The 17,378-nt window shown below is 53.9% G+C and overlaps 6 protein-coding genes across 6 annotated transcripts; 4 read left to right on the forward strand and 2 right to left on the reverse strand.

Annotated features, from left to right (window-relative positions):
- Positions 1-154: 154 nt before the first annotated feature.
- B0H65DRAFT_457773 (WD40-repeat-containing domain protein) lies at positions 155-2,539 on the reverse strand. Its single transcript, XM_062826371.1, has one exon. It carries the CDS (start codon positions 2,327-2,329, stop codon positions 425-427), a length of 1,905 nt encoding a protein of 634 aa, XP_062684703.1. The 5' UTR covers positions 2,330-2,539; the 3' UTR covers positions 155-424.
- A 504-nt stretch (positions 2,540-3,043) lies between these two features.
- Positions 3,044-3,870, forward strand: B0H65DRAFT_506823 (nucleophile aminohydrolase; the record flags this gene model as incomplete). Its single annotated transcript, XM_062828094.1, has 4 exons — positions 3,044-3,074; positions 3,095-3,259; positions 3,333-3,582; positions 3,669-3,870. 4 exons carry the CDS (start codon positions 3,044-3,046, stop codon positions 3,868-3,870), a joined length of 648 nt encoding a protein of 215 aa, XP_062684704.1.
- Positions 3,871-6,680: 2,810 nt separating this feature from the next.
- B0H65DRAFT_419067 (P-loop containing nucleoside triphosphate hydrolase protein) lies at positions 6,681-8,850 on the forward strand (the record flags this gene model as incomplete). Its single annotated transcript, XM_062824179.1, has 2 exons — positions 6,681-6,877; positions 6,951-8,850. 2 exons carry the CDS (start codon positions 6,681-6,683, stop codon positions 8,848-8,850), a joined length of 2,097 nt encoding a protein of 698 aa, XP_062684705.1.
- Positions 8,851-10,056: 1,206 nt separating this feature from the next.
- B0H65DRAFT_519670 (origin recognition complex subunit 2-domain-containing protein) lies at positions 10,057-12,297 on the reverse strand. The gene is made up of 2 exons (XM_062828721.1): positions 10,489-12,297; positions 10,057-10,397 (listed from the first exon to the last, which is right to left on the reverse strand). Exons 1-2 carry the CDS (start codon positions 12,192-12,194, stop codon positions 10,283-10,285), a joined length of 1,821 nt encoding a protein of 606 aa, XP_062684706.1. The 5' UTR covers positions 12,195-12,297; the 3' UTR covers positions 10,057-10,282.
- A 166-nt stretch (positions 12,298-12,463) lies between these two features.
- Positions 12,464-13,366, forward strand: B0H65DRAFT_117221 (mitochondrial PGP phosphatase). Its single transcript, XM_062820672.1, has 3 exons — positions 12,464-12,780; positions 12,837-13,175; positions 13,242-13,366. Exons 1-3 carry the CDS (start codon positions 12,547-12,549, stop codon positions 13,323-13,325), a joined length of 657 nt encoding a protein of 218 aa, XP_062684707.1. The 5' UTR covers positions 12,464-12,546; the 3' UTR covers positions 13,326-13,366.
- A 1,511-nt stretch (positions 13,367-14,877) lies between these two features.
- On the forward strand, positions 14,878-16,924 carry B0H65DRAFT_556231 (uncharacterized protein; the record flags this gene model as incomplete). Its single annotated transcript, XM_062830047.1, has 4 exons — positions 14,878-15,067; positions 15,155-15,500; positions 15,553-15,633; positions 15,714-16,924. Exons 2-4 carry the CDS (start codon positions 15,308-15,310, stop codon positions 16,922-16,924), a joined length of 1,485 nt encoding a protein of 494 aa, XP_062684708.1. The 5' UTR covers positions 14,878-15,067; positions 15,155-15,307.
- Between the last annotated feature and the right edge of the window lie 454 nt (positions 16,925-17,378).

Genomic DNA, 17,378 nt, shown 5'->3' on the forward strand with positions numbered 1-17,378 from the left:
GTCGACCTAACCACCAGTCGATCCGTGCTCTGTTGGTATCATGATATATGTTTCCACAGAGAGAAAAATATCAACAAGTTTACCAAGAGACAGACAGCATGAATGTGTGCACCGCAACACCAGAAGAAACCTTGCCGGGATGAAGTTTTGACAATAAACTTTTTTAAACTCCCTTCAAATGCAATGAGGCTACATAGTAAAGCTATGTGGTGTGTGTGGTATGTACAATACATGCTTCTTCTCCTTCTTCTTCTTCTTCTTCTTCTTCTTGTTCTTCTCTTTCTCTATAGCTAGCTTGGCTGCCGCAAATGCGATACAATGTCCAATGCAGGTGGTAATTCAACAGATGACGATTATTGACTCTTTTCTTGCTCTTCTTCTTGAATGGTATGTATGGTGCGTCTCCTTTTCAACAACGCTTCTTCTATGCATCTTCCTCCTCCTCCTCATCACTCTCCTCCCCCTTGCCAGCCCCCGCTCGCCTAGCAACCTTGGGCACCTCAAAGATGGTAGCCCCGTTCCGTCCTTCCTTCATGTACTTCCACCTTCCCAGCCTCATCTCCTTGCCCGTGGCCACCACGATGCAGATGCCGTCGCGGCCGCGGTCGCCGCGCTCAAAGATGGCAATGTCGTTGATGATACCCCTAATCAACCCGCTCTCTTGCTTCTTCTTCTTGTTGTTGTCTTGCGACCCATCCACCGAGGCCTCGTCGTCCGCTTGCTCCTCCCCGCTGCTTGCGGTTGCAGATTCCTTCTTTTCCTCCTTCGCCTTCTGCTTCGCTTCCTCCTTCTGCTTCTGCGCCTCGGCCTGGTCGAGCTGCTGCAGCGCCGTGCTGGAACCGAGCACGCCGACGGGGAGGATCTTCTTCTTGTCCTCGCTCAGGCGCCACACGCGCACGAAGCCGTCCCAGGAGCCCGAGAGGATGACGTCCGAATACGGGATGGTGCGGAGGGCGGTGATGGCGCGGGGCTGCGGGGTGGGCACGACGCTCTCGTCCGGTTCGGCGTCGGCAGACACCTCGGTCGGCTTGAGCGGCGGGTCGATGCCGTGCGCGCACGGCTGCGTGAACAGGGCCTTCTTGCGGTTGATGCCCCACAGCGCGAGCGTGCCGGCCGAGTCGCCCGTCACAAACAGCTCGTCGTCGATCATGGCCACCTGGTCCATGGTGCCGTCGTGGTTCACCTCCTGGTCCCGGTTTTTACGGGATTTCTTCTCCGACACGCCGCCGCGGAACACGAGCTGCGACTCCTCGGGCACCTTCCAGTAACGGGCGGTCCGGTCGCGCGCGCCGACGGACACGCAGCGCTCGCCGGCCAGGGCGTCGATGTCGGGGATCTCATCTTGGTGGCCGAACAGCGTCTCGACGTAGGCGAGCTCGTCGAGCGACCAGACTTTTACTGTACGGTCTTTGGAGGCGGAGAATATTTGGTTGGTGCCGCGGCGGAAGGCGAGCGAGGTGACGGCGTCGCGATGCTGGGTAAAGGCCCGGATGGGCTTGAGGGTCTCGGCGTCGTGAACAACCATTCGCTTGTCGGCGCCGCCGGTGACGACGAACTTGCCGTCGGAGGAGGCCTTGACCGTCAGGATGGCCGCGTTTGTGTGGCCCTGGTATGTCTTGTCCTTTGCCTTGGTCGGGTTCGCTCTGTTGAAGCACACTCTCTCGGGTTTCTTCTTGGGCGGTGCAGGCGGCTTCTTTGGCTTCTTCTTGGTCGTCTGTGGCCACTGGTTCTTGGGTAGGTCTTGTAGCTTCCACTTGGTGAGGTAGCCGTCTTTTGTGGTGGTGTAGGCGTACGGCGCGCAGACCGAGACTGATGTTACCGTTCCCGAATTCCACCTAAACTGTGTGTGTGCAGCCCCGTCAAAGTCGAGCTTGGAAGCCAACTGGCGGTAAACCTTGCCCTTGGCCTCGGCCACATCCTCCTGAAGACGCTCGGCCAGCAAATCACGGTCAATCTGCTCGGCGTCGAAGGCATACTCGTCCTCCAGTTCCACCTCTTGTCGTGCCTTGTCCAGATATCGCTGTGCCAACCTTAACCGCTTCTCGGCCGCCGTCTCTCCTTCGTGGTCCGACTCCTCCTCTCCTTCCGATCCGTCCTCTCTCTCGATGTGGTGGTCGCCATCGTCGCTGTCAATGTCGCTGCCGGATATCGACTCGTCGCGCTCAACGGCTTTCTTGGGGGCGGCGGGGCGTGATTTGGCGGCAGGGGCCTTGGCCGAGGACGATTTGGCAGTCGACTTGCCGGTTGCAACTCGCTTCTGGGGGGCTTCGTTGGCAGAGGCACGCTTCCTCTTCTTTTCCCCAGCGGGCGCTGTGAAAAAGGACGACATGGTGTTGGCAATTGCGGCCCGGGCGGTCGGTGCAAATGCACTGGAGTCGTCTGGTGGTAGGGAATGACACTGGAATGTGAATTGGGGTCGCGTTTGGCTTCACTTCAACGCTGCTGCATGGCTATCAAAGTTGAAATTTTTGGTATGGCCGTTCGCGCCTAGACACACTTCGAAAGGAAAAAAAAAGTTGCCCACCCTGCAAGCTTTCTCTCGGTGGAGTAGCACGCCGATTCGTCAAGGTCTCCTCCACTGGCTTGGCACAATTGAACAAGTCGGAGAAGGGAATCCCCGTGCCGTGTACTTTACCTTACCGTACCGCTAACGAACACTTCAGCCCCGTAACGCCCAATCAGGCTAGCCACTTGTTAGTGGTCGGGGGTCGACGGGCTGGTGCAGGTGAGGAGGCTCTTGCTGTCTCCAAATGTCCAGGTCCATCCCAGGTTTCATGACGGAGTGGGGCTGTCCCTCGCTGTCTGTTTGCCTGCCCAGTGGTTGCAGCTTTCAGCCCTTCTGGGAAGATGGAAGATGGCGGGCACTGAAGGCCTGGCCCGTGCTTGTCAGCTTGCAGGCTGAAGCTCCAGTGCGCGTTCCCCGTCAAGCTCCAACTGCCAGTGTCCCGCCATAGGTAACGACGAGAACCGTGAAAGCCAACGCAACTTAAGCTTGCCAAAACAACAACATATCAATCCATCACTCACAAAACAATCAGCCAAAATGTACGTCGCATCGGTCGCTTCTTGGGGAGGTAATATCCAAACTGACCAGCATGTAGGGAGGTTTTACTAGGCATCACGGGCAAGGACTTTACCATCATTGCGGCGTCCAAGGCCGCTATGCGGGGAGCGACCATCCTGAAGGCATCCGACGACAAGACAAGGTCGCTGAACAAGCACACATTGATGGCATTCTCCGGTGAAGCTGGTGACACAGGTACGGCAGCGATATCGTGATGGTGGCGCATTTGAACACAGCCAAGTTAACCAACTGTCTTTCCCATCAACAGTACAGTTCGCCGAGTACATCCAAGCCAACGCCCAGCTCTACTCCATGCGCAACGAGACCGACCTTTCCCCTTCCGCCCTTGCCCACTTTGTCCGCGGTGAGCTTGCGACGAGCTTGCGCTCTCGGAAACCCTACAACGTGAACCTCCTTCTCGGAGGTGTCGACCCGATCACCCACAAGCCTAGCCTCTACTGGCTGGACTACCTTGCGTCGTTGGCGGAGGTCCCCTATGCCGCCCATGGCTACGCACAGTATGTTCTCTCGTCCGATATCTATATACAGTTTTTCTTTGTGAGGAGTCATGCACGGAAATACTGACCGGTCCTTTTTCCTTCAGATACTACTGCCTCTCGATCCTCGACAAGCACCACCACCCAGACATCACCCTCCACCAGGGCATCAAGCTCCTCAACATGTGCACCGACGAGCTCAAGAGGAGGTTACCCATAGACTTCAAGGGCATGACGGTCAAGGCGGTAACGAAGGACGGCATCATCGATATCGAGTTCGACGACGACAAGGTGGTTAAGATGGCTTAATTTGCGGGGATGCTTGCTTGCTTGCTTGCGGCTTGGGAAGCCTTGCGGGGGGAAGGACGACTCTGTATAATAATACCCATACGACGGAAATGCATGAGTCCAGGCGGCTTCCACCAACGGGAGACCCCTGGCAAATTTTATGATCATACAGAGAAAGAGGGAGGAACAAGGCTGTCATGTTGGAGGTGTGAAGTCCGAGAGTCAGTCTCTGCGGCTCCCGGTTTCAGGGTGTCGTGTGGAGTGCGCCTGGGCCGATCATACACCCTGTCACACCATTGCGATATGTCAGGGTTGTTTCTCTCGATCTTTTTCTCGAACACTTTTCTAGCCGGTTAGGTATCGTTGCCGCAGTTGAGGATAAGGAACCTGTCTAACGTGTTCTAGTAATCATGGCGGGGTGATATATTATACCTGTCGGTGATGGATCTCGTCCGGCAAATGGTTTTGCTGGGGACTGGGGCTCGAGGAGCAACACAAATCAGTCCTGTGTACCTTTCTGAAACCGACAAGCTATAACAAAATCATGACTACCGGTACCCGTTGAAACCTTGAGACAACCATAAAAGACATTTCACATTGTCAGAGGACTGTCAAACAGCCAGGTGAGGAGAGCTCGAGCCAGCAAATGGCCGATTCTCATCCATATGTTGAGTCAGCATCATCCAAACCGCTCGCAGAGAAAACAGCGCTGAGTGCATGCAGTACGAGCAATGTACATATGATGGTTGGCTGACATGATGAGGCCCATTAACAGTGAAAGCGGTGAGCGCTACAAGCGTGATGGTTGGTGAATGGTGATACGGAATTCGGGATGCCTTTCTGCAAAACTTCAATTCCAAGATACATAACTGTGTCTCTGCATACCTACCTATGTACCTGTCAACAACGCGAAGAGCATCAGCGGCCCGGTATGTATGTGAGTTGTTGCAACTGTCATCCGAGTGTCTGTTACCGAGGGACATTTGCAAATGCCAGATAGAAGGAGTGGTGCAGAATGAGCCGGATATCATTCATGAGACCGAGCAACACCGGTTGAACGCGGGATAGAAGAAACGACAAGAGGCAAAAGGCCAAACCGCCCCTTATCATCTGGACAACGACGAAGGAAGTGCCATTTGCCTTTTGCCTGCCAAAGGGTCAAAGCCAATGGCTTGTTTCCATGTCGTTCCTGGTGACTGAGACTGCCCTTCTGTGCCTGCCACTCAGCATGTTGAGGTTTGGGGGCTTGCATGGTCAATCGCAGTTGGTCCAGTGGCCAGCCAAAAAAAGGATGTGTTTGTGCGTAGCAAAAATTGAAACAAGTCAAGCAAAGATCTTTCCAAACGAAACGTTCGAGATCTAACAGAAGAGGGAAGATGGCAATGATGTTATCATTTTGTTGCCACCCGAATTGCCTAGCAAGGCCTAGCAAGGGAAAGGCGTGAACGTTCCGCTTGTTGCCCTGCCTGCCTCTGCTGCCCTGCAATCGCCAATCGCCATGACCCAACATGGTCAAAAGTCTGTAGAGGTACTGGTACAAAGACCCTTTTTTTGCCATCAAGATATGACAAGCCCTGGAGGAGACGAGCGGATGAACTTTCAGGGTCCCGGTCCCAGTTGCTCACAAGAGTTTGCAGTAACCTTTACCCAGATCCGTACCCAAATGGCAATATCCTTGGGGGTAGGTATCTGGCATCTTGACACTTCTCCACGCTGCCCACGTAGGAAGGTGGGATTTGCTGTGCTGGCAAAAAAGCTGGGCAAAGACGGGCAACTTGGCAAACGAGCGCTGGATCAGACAAAAAGAAAGGAAACTGAAGGCGAGTGAGCGGATGAAAGAAAGAAAGGGGACGGACCTTCCCTCTCGTTTGTGTTCGGTTGAAGTTGGAAGTCGGAACGGCAACTGTCTTCGCTGCCTCTCCCCGCCATCCGCAGTACATTGCGCTCCCCTCGCTTCCGTCATCTTCCTACCTTAGGTCAGGGGTCCAGTTCCAAGTCCTCCCTCTCTGTAGCCCGTAGACACTTGAAATGAGTAGAGGTAACCACCGTGTCAGCAAAGTCCGTAGAGTCCGATAGCATCTTGGAGAGAAAAGCATTTGGAAGCTGACAAAACCACCCATCAATGAGCGGCGACGGCGTGCAGAACGAGAAAACTGCAGGTAGAGGTACCTCTACTTCCGTCCGGGTGTTTCTGGGATGAGATAGGCGGGCAAGGGTGTCGCCGCCAGCGTGCCACAGAGCAGAGGAGGCTTCGGCGAGCGGGCAAAAGCCTTGGACACCTCACAAGAGTGGACCCTTCCTACCACAGTGGGTGGGCAGGCCACCTTCCATCTAACCAGTTAGAACTGCAGGCAGTGAGCAGCCCGTTTCTAGCAGTGGAGTCACAGGTCCCAAAACACTTGGGGTTTTTCTCCAGGTCGCTCCCGTTAAAAAACTTCTTTTCCCTTTTCTCTTCCACCACACCCAACAGGATTTCTTAATCCATCCCCCCTTCGTATCCGCATCGCATTTCCCTTACCACTCTTTGTCGTTCCTTTTTCCTTTTGAAGATCTGTTTTTTCTTCGAAAAGGATTCTAGGAGACATTCTCCCAGACTTAATACTTGCGATACACGTTGAGAAAAGAGCGAGCATTCGGTTTGTTCGGTTTTTGCCTTCTTTTCTCGTCGATTCATTCTCGTCGGTTCTCCTTTTGAACATTCGTTCTTTTCGGGAGCCTTTCGAAAAAGCAACAGCTTCGTCAAGTCGACTCCATTCCAGCAGTCCAACGACAAAACAACTCTCACTCCTTCACCGCGATTTTATCCGAGAAGAAAACCAACCATCGCAATCATGGCGGATCAACTCAGCAGCGGCATGGGCAACCTGTCCATCGACCAGCCTCCCTCGGGCCCCCAGATGGGCGGCCAGGGCCAGATGAGGCGCTCTTACATTCCTCCCCACCTTCGCGGCAAGATGGGCGAGGCTGCTCCTCCTATGGCTGGCCCTCCTGCCGGCGTGAACGGTCTCAACAACAGCGCTTGGGCTGGGTAAGTCAAAAATCACCTTGGCCTCACCTGCCGATTAAAGAGAGCGCGTGAGCTAACATCTATCGTTTTGCAGTAACAACACCTATGACGCTCGTGGCCCAGGCGGCGGCAACTGGCCCGCTCCCGGTGGCCCCGGTGGCCCCGGTGGTCCCCCCGGCCCTGGCTTTGAGGGCCAGCAGGGCGCTGGCTGGGGCGGTCCTCGTCCCCAGGGCGGCTTCAACCCCAACGCGTACCGCGGCAACGCTGGCGCTGGCGCTGGTGCCGGTGCCGGTGCCGGTGGCGGCAACTTCAGCAACCGTGGCTCTGGCGATGGTCAGTGGCGCGATGGCAAGCACATTCCCGGACCTGCCAACCCCCGCGTCGAGCGTGAGCTCTTCGGTACCCCCGACGACCCGTCCAAGCAGCACACCGGTATCAACTTCGAGAAGTACGATGACATTCCCGTTGAGGCTTCCGGTGACAACGTGCCCGAGCCCGTCCTCACCTTCAGCAACCCTCCTCTGGACAACCACCTCATTTCCAACATTCAGCTCGCCCGCTACAACGTCCCCACTCCGGTCCAGAAGTACTCCATCCCCATTGTCATGGGTGGCCGTGATTTGATGGCTTGCGCCCAGACTGGTTCCGGCAAGACTGGTGGTTTCCTCTTCCCCATTCTCTCCCAGTCTTTCCACACTGGTCCCTCTCCCATTCCCGCCAGCGCCGCTGGTGCTTATGGTCGTCAGCGCAAGGCCTACCCCACCGCTCTCATTCTTGCTCCCACCCGTGAGTTGGTCTCTCAGATCTACGATGAGGCTCGCAAGTTCGCCTACCGTTCGTGGGTCCGTCCTTGCGTCGTCTACGGTGGTGCCGATATCGGCTCTCAGCTTCGCCAGATCGAGCGCGGCTGCGATCTTCTTGTCGCTACTCCTGGTCGTCTTGTCGATCTCATCGAGCGTGGCCGTATCTCCCTCTGCAACATCAAGTACCTTGTCCTTGATGAGGCTGATCGCATGCTTGACATGGGTTTCGAGCCCCAAATTCGCCGTATCGTTGAGGGTGAGGACATGCCCAAGGTCGACCAGCGCCAGACTCTCATGTTCTCGGCCACCTTCCCCCGCGACATCCAGATCCTCGCCCGCGATTTCCTCAAGGACTACATCTTCCTGTCCGTTGGTCGTGTTGGTTCCACCTCTGAGAACATCACCCAGAAGGTCGAGTACGTTGAGGATATTGACAAGCGCTCTGTCCTTCTCGACATTCTCCACACCCACGCCGGTGGTCTCACCCTTATTTTCGTTGAGACCAAGCGCATGGCTGATTCGCTGTCCGACTTCTTGATCAACCAGAACTTCCCCGCTACTTCCATTCACGGTGACCGCACTCAGCGTGAGCGTGAGCGCGCTTTGGAGATGTTCCGCAACGGTCGCTGCCCTATTCTGGTCGCCACTGCTGTCGCTGCTCGTGGTTTGGATATTCCCAACGTCACCCACGTCATCAACTACGATCTCCCTACTGATATCGATGACTACGTCCATCGTATCGGTCGTACCGGTCGTGCCGGAAACACTGGTATTGCCACTGCTTTCTTCAACCGTGGCAACCGTGGTGTCGTCCGCGAGCTTCTTGAGCTCCTCAAGGAGGCTAACCAGGAGGTTCCTGCCTTCCTTGAGACCATTGCCCGCGAGTCCTCGTTCGGCGGTGGCCGTGGCGGTCGTGGTGGTGGTCGCGGCGGCGGTCGCGGTCGCACTCAAACTGCCGATTACCGCAAGTTCGGCGGTTCCGGTGGTGGCGGTGGCTTCGGCGGTGGCTTCGGTGGTGCTCCCGCTAGCGGCGGCTACGGCGGTGGCGGCTATGGTGGTGGTGCTCCTCCCGCCGGTGGCTACAGCGGTGGTGGTGGTGCTGGCTACGGCGGCGGTGGCGGCGGCGGCGGCGGCTATGGTGGCGGCGGTTACGGCAACCCTGGCGGTGCCGGTGGCCAGTCTTGGTGGTAAATTTTCTTCAACCACCTTTTCCTGCAGCCACACCATGCTGCGGACATGGCCTACGGCCTGATCGGATATTATTCGACGTTTTTTTCGGTTTCTTATCATACTCTTTTCGATTTCTGATTTTTCTTCGGCATTTCTTATCGCGGCGAGACATGGCCTTTCCTCCCACACCGGGTTTGGGAGGAGCAGGCTTCTAAGGCTTACACTCGGGCTTTCACGATAGACATCCTCGCCTTGTTTTGTTCATTCCGAGAACTCCCGACAACAACTTGATACCCTTAGATCGCGAAAGCTTGGGCCTTCTACAAGAGAAGAGCTGCGAGATGGTGCGATTTTGCATCAATTGCAGCCCACGGTTGACACGATTTAGAACGAACTAGATCTCTACGTCAGCCTTCACGATGTCATGTTTCTACTCTTGCCGTTCAGAGAGAGCCTTTTGCTTTCACATAGATGAATGGGTCATGACGCGCCGCCAACTTTTTCATGTTTTCTCTTTTTTTCTCTGGACATTACACATCATACATAGACAAAAGCGGATTACTCGGTTCCTCTGGTCGCGGTCGACCTACGACACCGCGTCTGGGCAGTCTCTCCCAAGGATTTCTTTTCTTCGATGGGGTTGCTTTTTTCAGAGAGACCCTGTCTCATAGACCGGTAATTGTTTTTCGGCAGATGAGGAATGAAAGGGATGCGGGAGGAAAAGAACGCGCGCGTTTACGACGGTTAGCAGGAAGCATGATACCCTTTTTTCGACATACGCATGGTCTTTTCTTAGAGACTGGGAAGAAGGGGAAAAGTGCGTCCTTCTTGGGTTCTTATTTGGGATTGAACGGGCACGGGGCAAAAGCCAAAAAGGGCGTCTGCGAATGGGCTAATCAAAAAGGAGAGCGTTAAACGGGCAGAGGCTGGGGAAGGGGAGGTGTTCTTTTGCACAAGATTTGTTTTTCCCCTAGAACTTGGTTTGGGATTTGGGCTTGGTTTATATGGTTGAACCAAGATCGAAACTCGGGCATTTGGGAAAAGTTCCCCGGACATGGCGGCTGCTTGTTTTTGTCTCCTTGGCATCCGTGGCGCGCGAGACGGAATTGTCTGAACTGAGGAATCCAATCAAAAACATTTCAACCTTGTTATAACTTTGGTGTCTTTTGTGCTTTGGTGACAGGTAAAGTGATGTTATGTTGTGTGCTGAAACGTAGCAGGTCTTCTCGGTAATTGAGTATCATGAGAACTTGACATAATCAGTAAGTGATATCTAATGTGGTGAGCATTCCATGACTTTGGATATATTAGCCTATGACGTGTAGGCTTCCAGTCAAACACATGTGGTGATAGCCCTGCCCGGTGTAAGGACTCAAGTCTAGTCTTATGTGTGTTCCCTTCGTATCGATCCAAAACCTTGTATGTTATCATGACATATGGTCGTGAACAATGACTACGACATCAACTCCTCCAGGATGGACTCAAGCTCCTCTTTCCTAAAAGGTAAGCTCAAATATTCCGTCCCTATCGAGTCCTTATGACTCGTAATGATTTGATGATCGTGGAATCTGTGATGCCAAATCAGTTAGCTTTTTTGTCCCTCTCCAAAGGAATCCCATCAAATAAATCACAGCAGAGGGAGGAAGAAGAACAACATACTCCTTTAGCAGCGTCCTAAATGCCATCTCCGAACTGCAAATAAACTCCTCCACGGCCTTGTTATAAAGCATCCTATACTCTACCCCCGGCCCTTCTCCTCCACCCCCACCAACAAACTCCCCTCCACCACCACTCTGCCCATCCTCAAAAGCAACCAAAACCTCCCCCACAATCAACCCAAACAACTTCCTCGCGTTCTCGGGTAAACTCCGCAACACAAACGCCACTCCCTCTTTGCCTCCCGCTCTCTTGCCCATTCGGCCGAGGAGTTCGTGCACCTCGTCCACGACGTCCAGTTCTTTGCTGTGGGGAGCAAACGTGGTGCAATCGTGAAATGCAAAGTTGAACGAGGAGCGTAAGCTGGAGTCCCAGAGCAGACGGAAGTCGGGGGTGTCGACGGTGCAGGCGAGAGAGATGGATGGGTGAGAAGATAAGTGGGCGAGGAGGGATTGTGTTTGGGGTTTGCGAAGGGTGGGACAGAGGGGGGAGTCGAGGGAGGTTAGGAGGAGGGTTATTTTTGTTTTTGGGGCTGATGATGACAAGAGGGTGAAGAGGTTCTGGATCATGGCGAGCGGGTTACCCGAGGGTAGGCGGAAGGTGGGGTCGATGGCGGCCGAGATGGTGGTGAGGATCTCGCGGATGGTGAGGGTGCGGATGTGGCCGTTTATCATGATTATTTTATTGTTTTTTGTGTTGGTTTCTGAAGAAGAGGAGGAGGAGGAGAAGAGGTACTCGGCGAATTGGTGGAGGAGTCGACGCTTGGATCCGTAGCCGTAGAGGCAGACGCTGAAGCCTTGGGAGAGCTCAAAGGCCCATTGGGGGAAGGAGGCGGCGTGGTGCGACTGGAGGGCTTGGATCTGTTCTTCGTGCGGGTCTTTCTGGGCGTCTTCGCGGAGGAGGGAGAAGTACTCTTCGTGTGTGAGAAGGTCGAGGGAGGAGAGCGTGTTGTTGGAGGTCTTGTTCGATCCGGGCTTGTTCTGGTAGAAGTACTGCTCGTGGGGGGGAAGGTCTCGTGGTGGTGTGGGTGATTTCTTTCGTCGTGTTGTTGAGCCAGGGGTTCTGCCTCCTCGTCCTCTCCCCCTCCCTGTTTTGGATGGAGTGGTTGCTGCTAACTCGGCCTCTTGGTCGGCGAGGTTTTCTTGTTGGGCGTTTTCGTCTTCTTCTTCATCGCTCGACTCGTAGATCTCTCGTGCGATTTGTTGCTCCTCGTCCTCGTCGTCGCTCACAGCGCCCTCCAGCACCCGATCGATTAGAGCCCTGGCACTCTTCCGCCTAGCCGATCGGTCGGCGATTCCTCGCCTGCTGGGTGTGTCGACGCCATTAAGTCCTCGAAGTTTGACCGGTGTCTCGTCGACCTGTTTCTTTCGCAGGGCAGATGGCGTGCTCGGCTTGCCACTTGGTGTTCCTCCTGTTGCGGCCTTCGGTGGTCGCCCTATCCTTTTCTTGCTAGGTGTCTGCTCGGTGGGTGACTCGGGCTCTTCTGGCACGGGGACTAGGTCGCGCTGGAGGAAATCGACATGTTTCCGTGGGGTAGCGTTTCGTTTCGAAGGTGTGCCTCCATCCTGTGATTGTCGCCGTTGACGCTTTGCGGAGGGAATTGCATCATCCTCATCTGGAACTTCGTAGGGGTCGGCAGGGAGTGGCCGCTTCCGAGAAGGACGTTCGACTAATTCGTGTTGGTCTGTTGATTTCCGACGAGGAGGCATATCTTCTGTGTTATTGGCTCTGGTTTTCGTTGTTCAGGTTGTACTATGGCATGTTTGTACCTCTACCTGAGTCTCGGGAAACTTTCTTCCAGGTTGTGAAGTCAAGACGCGCTCGCTAAATTGAGACGCGTTAAGCTGTACGCCCGGGATGACGCTAGGAGACGGCAGGTACCTGCTAGGACGTACCTGCGGGTAGTTCCATTCAGGGTTCGCTGACAGGAGCGACCCAAGCCCCTGTCAACTGCTGCTTAGCGTACGGCAGGGTTATAGGTGGGCATTACCTGGCTTCCTTGCATCAACAACCTCTTATCACTTCAACCAAACAAACTCTAAGAGGACTAACACAGCCAACATGTCAAAACTCAATCTCAACTTGTCTGCCTCATTAAACATTTTCAAGCTTATTGCTAAGCCTTCATTATGTCTGCCCCACGCGACAGTCCCAACGTTTAATGACCTGCCCATCCCTCTTAACAAGGCTTTCTCCGGCAATGGCGATAAGAAGGTCGACATAAAAGCTGTCGTGCTCGACAAGGATGACTGCTTTGCCTATCCTGATCATAATGAAGTGTATGAAGATTACAAGGTTGGCTGTTTTCTCGTTCAATTCCATTCAGGAACACCTTGACTAATCCAGCCAAGGAACGCATGGAGGCTCTACGGGCAGCATACCCGGGACGCCGTCTTCTAATCGTCTCCAACACTGCCGGAGCCCAAAGCTGGGACAAGGACGGCAAGATGGCATCCGCTGTTGAAAAGGCTACCGGCATCACCGTCCTCCCCCATGGTGTGAAGAAGCCAGGCTGCGGAGACGAGATCATGTCCTACTTCCGTGCTCACCCGGAAACCGGCGTCACAAGTCCTCACCAGATCGCTGTTGTGGGAGACCGTCTGGCCACCGACATGATGCTTGCCAATATGATGGGAAGCTATGGCATTTGGGTGAAGGATGGAGTTGTCCCCCACCAGCAGAAGAGCATCGTGAGTAGCAGCCTGCAACATAGCTGCGCGATAAGTTGACGTTTTGTGCTGACTGGTACGTGACAGTGGTCGAGAGTTGAGAGAAGTGTTGCGCCCTTCCTCGTATCCCGTGGTTATGCTGCTCCTGAGCCAGTGAGCCCCTTTGAGTAACTGCATTTGTGCTTCTCCCGGAAAGGAAGATACCGTGTAGCAATGTGCGTTTCCTGGATATTCTCGGTAGCTGAGGTGGGTTCTCTTTTCCTCTGAATGTGTTCCTCCTCTTGTTTTGTTGTTCCTTCTGCCATCATTCCTTCTTCAATGTGGTCATACCATTTTCCCGATATTTTCTTGCCATGTCTAATGTCCTCGTCGTGCGCTTTTTGTCTGGCTTGATGCTTGTTCCAGGCTCAGCAGGAAACATTCATGCTTCGGCTTTTTCCTCGGCTGGCGGACCTGTCTTATCCGTCAGACTTTGCAATTCTGGGCATCTTCGAGTAACGTGAAAGGAAACGTCGCAGCTGTTAGCGACAGCGTCATCTGGCTTAGTCGGCTGGTCATCGGTGTGATATGTTGTTCCGTTGAAAAGCCTTGGAGAACGCTATCAACGGATATGCTAGCGAAGACACCATCGTTGGACACACCGGACAGACTCCATGGAGAATCAATTCCCGGTAATATCGAGTGTGTGAACAAATTAAGCAAGCCTGTTTGCTGCTCGGCAAACAGCACGTCATCTGGCGCCGTATCTCTTCACCAACCGGTTCACCTACGTCGTCGCACCCCATTTTTCTGTTTTCTTTTCAGGTGAATGTCGGATACCTTGTACGTGCACCAGAACCGACGACGGGGACAATGGATTTATGAAAGAGTCAAAACAAACCTAGTGGTTAGCAAGAAAACGGGGCACTTCAGAGTAATCCCTATAGGAGGTTGCTAATGTGATGAAGGTTGCTCCAGATGCTTCTCAGGACCTCGAGAACGGTCGAGGAGTGTTCTGTAGTGTTTGTGTGCGTTGGAATAATTCGATCTTGGAACGGCGACCTTGGCCAGTACGTTTGCTGCCTACAGGCATCGACAGCAGGGTACTCATCATTTCACACTCGGGCCCAGTGGGCAGTTGGTGAATAGTATCTGGAGGCCACAGGTTTGCCGGCCGGTCTGGGCGGTCCTCGTTGTTGGGACAGTTTGGCAGGTGCCAGGAACGCCGTCGGTGGCCATGTTCACCTATCTCGTCACCCATAGTTGAAGGCCATTGTCGACCCACAACGTCCTCTCGCCAAACCTCCAAACTGTTTGTCGTCCCAACTCCTCGTCGTCATTCGCTGCCTTGAAACCCGTTCTCAAAGACGTCAATTTCGCAACTGATAAGGTTGGCGCAAGGCAGTCGCACAACTTCTGGATCTCCTTCCATAACCCAAAAGGTGGCCCAATTCGAAATTTGAGGGCAGCCACAGAGAATCACTTGTGGATCAGCTTTGGTAGGACCTTGATCCAGAGGTATACGCTGTCATACGATCTTGACCTTCATCGTTTTCCACGCCATTGAGTGATCCGGTCGCGTGCAGAGCGGACGAGTGCGAGTAACGAGACTGGGGGCAGGCATCCGATCGGATCCAACAGTCGGGACAAATTTCTGTCGTCTGATGTTGACGAGAAGATTGGGTGTGTCACGCCTGTCTTGAATAAGGGCCCTGACAATACCACTATTTCAGGTCTCGGTGTTCCACCGCTTAGCTCTTCCTTCACTGGACCACTTTTCAGACAATTTTCACTCTGGGTTTTCGAGGGTCGCTGCCAGAACTCCCTATAAGAGAGGAGGGGCTGCCGTCTCCTTTTCTCCTCTCCCTTCGTCCCTCAGAGTACTTTTCCATCAGAGCTGATCATCTCCCTTACGACCACCTCGAGCAACAGAGGTATGTCGTCCTCTTCTCTACCTCTGTTTTCCTTCTTCCTACTAGTCCCCCTTCAGCACCCTCCTTTTCCAGAGCTGACTTCTTCAGAACTTATCATAGAAGCACGTCGCCGCCGACAATCGTCCGTCGTTCTTTGCCCTACCACGGGTTCGCTTTCTTGTTTTAGCCACCTTGCCGCACATCACAAACCCACCGTCTTCCAGCCGCCATTAGGGACCTGTCCCTCCTAGATTCGACACAATGGGTGGAAAACAGTGGGCGCGACAAGAGGAGCTCGTCTTCTGGAAGGAAGTCGTCCCGAGGTCGCCCAAGAGAGTTGGAGCAGATAGACAAAGGCGCGAAATGTCCTGGAAGGACTGCGCTGCCTGGATGCAACGTCGCATGGCCAGAGAGTTCAAAGAGCAGCGACGAGCCTACACTGAGCTGTGTCTTTGTGAGTCTTCATTTCGCTGTCTCAAGGCCCTTCATGAGCTGACCAGAACCAGTTGAGCATTACTTTCAGAATGCTGAGAAGGAGAAGTTTTCTCCTCACGCCGAACTACTGGTGCGACGATATCTTGCGCAGAGTATGTACACAATCATGCTCCTTTACCTATGCTTCTCTCCTCGTTGAACAAAACACTAACACAAATTGTTCTGTCTACAGAGGAAGCAGATAAAGCCGGTAACGGCCAGGGCAACGGCGAGGGCAACGGTGAGGCCAACGACCAGGGCAACGGCCAGGGCGACAGCGACAATAACGGCATTGACGAAGAGCCGCAAACCCCTGAGCCTTTGGGCAACGCCGGACCCCATATCCCCATGACACCAGTTCGCACTCGAAGCTTGGCCACACAGAGGGCCAAAAACACCGACCATCAAGAGGCTTCTCCCTCGTCGATGTCCCCATTCGTTCCCGGTTACAACAACAGCGATGGTTATGCGAGCCTTGGCAGCCAGGCAAGCACTCCCAGCTACATAGGATACGCCGGCCACCTTCGTCATCCTAAGCCCAATAGGATGCCTCTTGGCCCCAGCGGAATGTCGACCGCTCCCACAATGCCCATGGCGCCCATGGATGATGAGGAGCTTCCTTCTCTCGCGGGTCTTCATACTGCTTCGCCCTACGGCCACGATAGCCCTGGTATCCCAGGACAATACTCTGAGGTAAACTCGAGTCCGCCTATGCAGATGCCTCAGGCCATGCGCCATCATTCGGCAATCGAGAGGCAAGCTGCGAGTGCTGGCATGAGTGTTCAGGACCTCCTGAACAGCTCCCCAGCTAAACAACATCCTTTGCCACAAGCCTATCAGGGCTCTGTTAACAACGGTTACGGCTTCCAGAGCGGCTACAACTACCACCCGAGCTACGTTCAGGGTCTCGGATACAGCAATGGCTACCCCCAGAACTACACGTCTAGCTATGGCCCGGCTTACGGCCAGGGATACAACAATGGCGTCCAGAGCTACAACCAAGGCTACGACTCCAGCCCCCAAGGACACAACAATGGCGTCCAGAGCTACAACCAAGGCTACGACTCCAGCCCCCAAGGACACAACAATGGCGTCCAGAGCTACAACCAAGGCTACGACTCAAGCCCCCAAGGACACAACAATGGTGTCCAGAGCTACAACCAAGGCTATGACTCAAGCCCCACTGGACTTCCTCAGAACCGCACCGATGATGAGTCCTTCGCTACCCGAACTCTTTCGAGCAACGCCACCCGTTCGGCTCACAAGGGCGAGACTTACAACAACGAGTACAATGGTTCTAGCAATGACAACAGTTACCAAAACAGCAGTATTCCGAACGGGGATGGCGAGCAGTCGCCTGTTTACAGCAGTCGTGGCCCTCAGAAGTCCATGAATCGCGCCTAAACTAGGCTAACCTCTCACAAAGGACCATGGCTTATGGCTATGACTCCAGACACATCCTACCGTGTCTCCTTAACAGAAATATTACTTGCTCTACCACTTTGGCTTTAACAGGTAGTGCGTTTTCTTTATTTCGGTCTTTATTTCGGTCTTTATTTCGGTCTTCATTTCGGTCTTCAGGTCGCATTCATCTCTCCGGTCTTTCAGCTAGCGAGATTTTCATCATCATCAGCAAGCACAAGGACGGCATACTATTATTCGAAACAGCATTTAGCAAGGCGTTCGGGCGTTCAAAAAGTTCCGCGGCGCTTTTTTTTCGGTTCGGCTCAGTCCTTTCAGCAGCGTTTTCGTTCTATTCAGTCACTTGGGGGTGTACATACACGATCCACCCCGCGAGCATCGATATCCAGCATATTTACCTTTTACAGCCTTCCATTCTTCTTCTCGGTACTCCAGC

The sequence above is a fragment of the Neurospora tetraspora genome (genome assembly GCF_033439725.1).
Source record: "Neurospora tetraspora strain CBS 560.94 chromosome Unknown B0H65scaffold_2, whole genome shotgun sequence".
Classification (NCBI taxonomy): Eukaryota; Fungi; Ascomycota; class Sordariomycetes; order Sordariales; family Sordariaceae; genus Neurospora; species Neurospora tetraspora.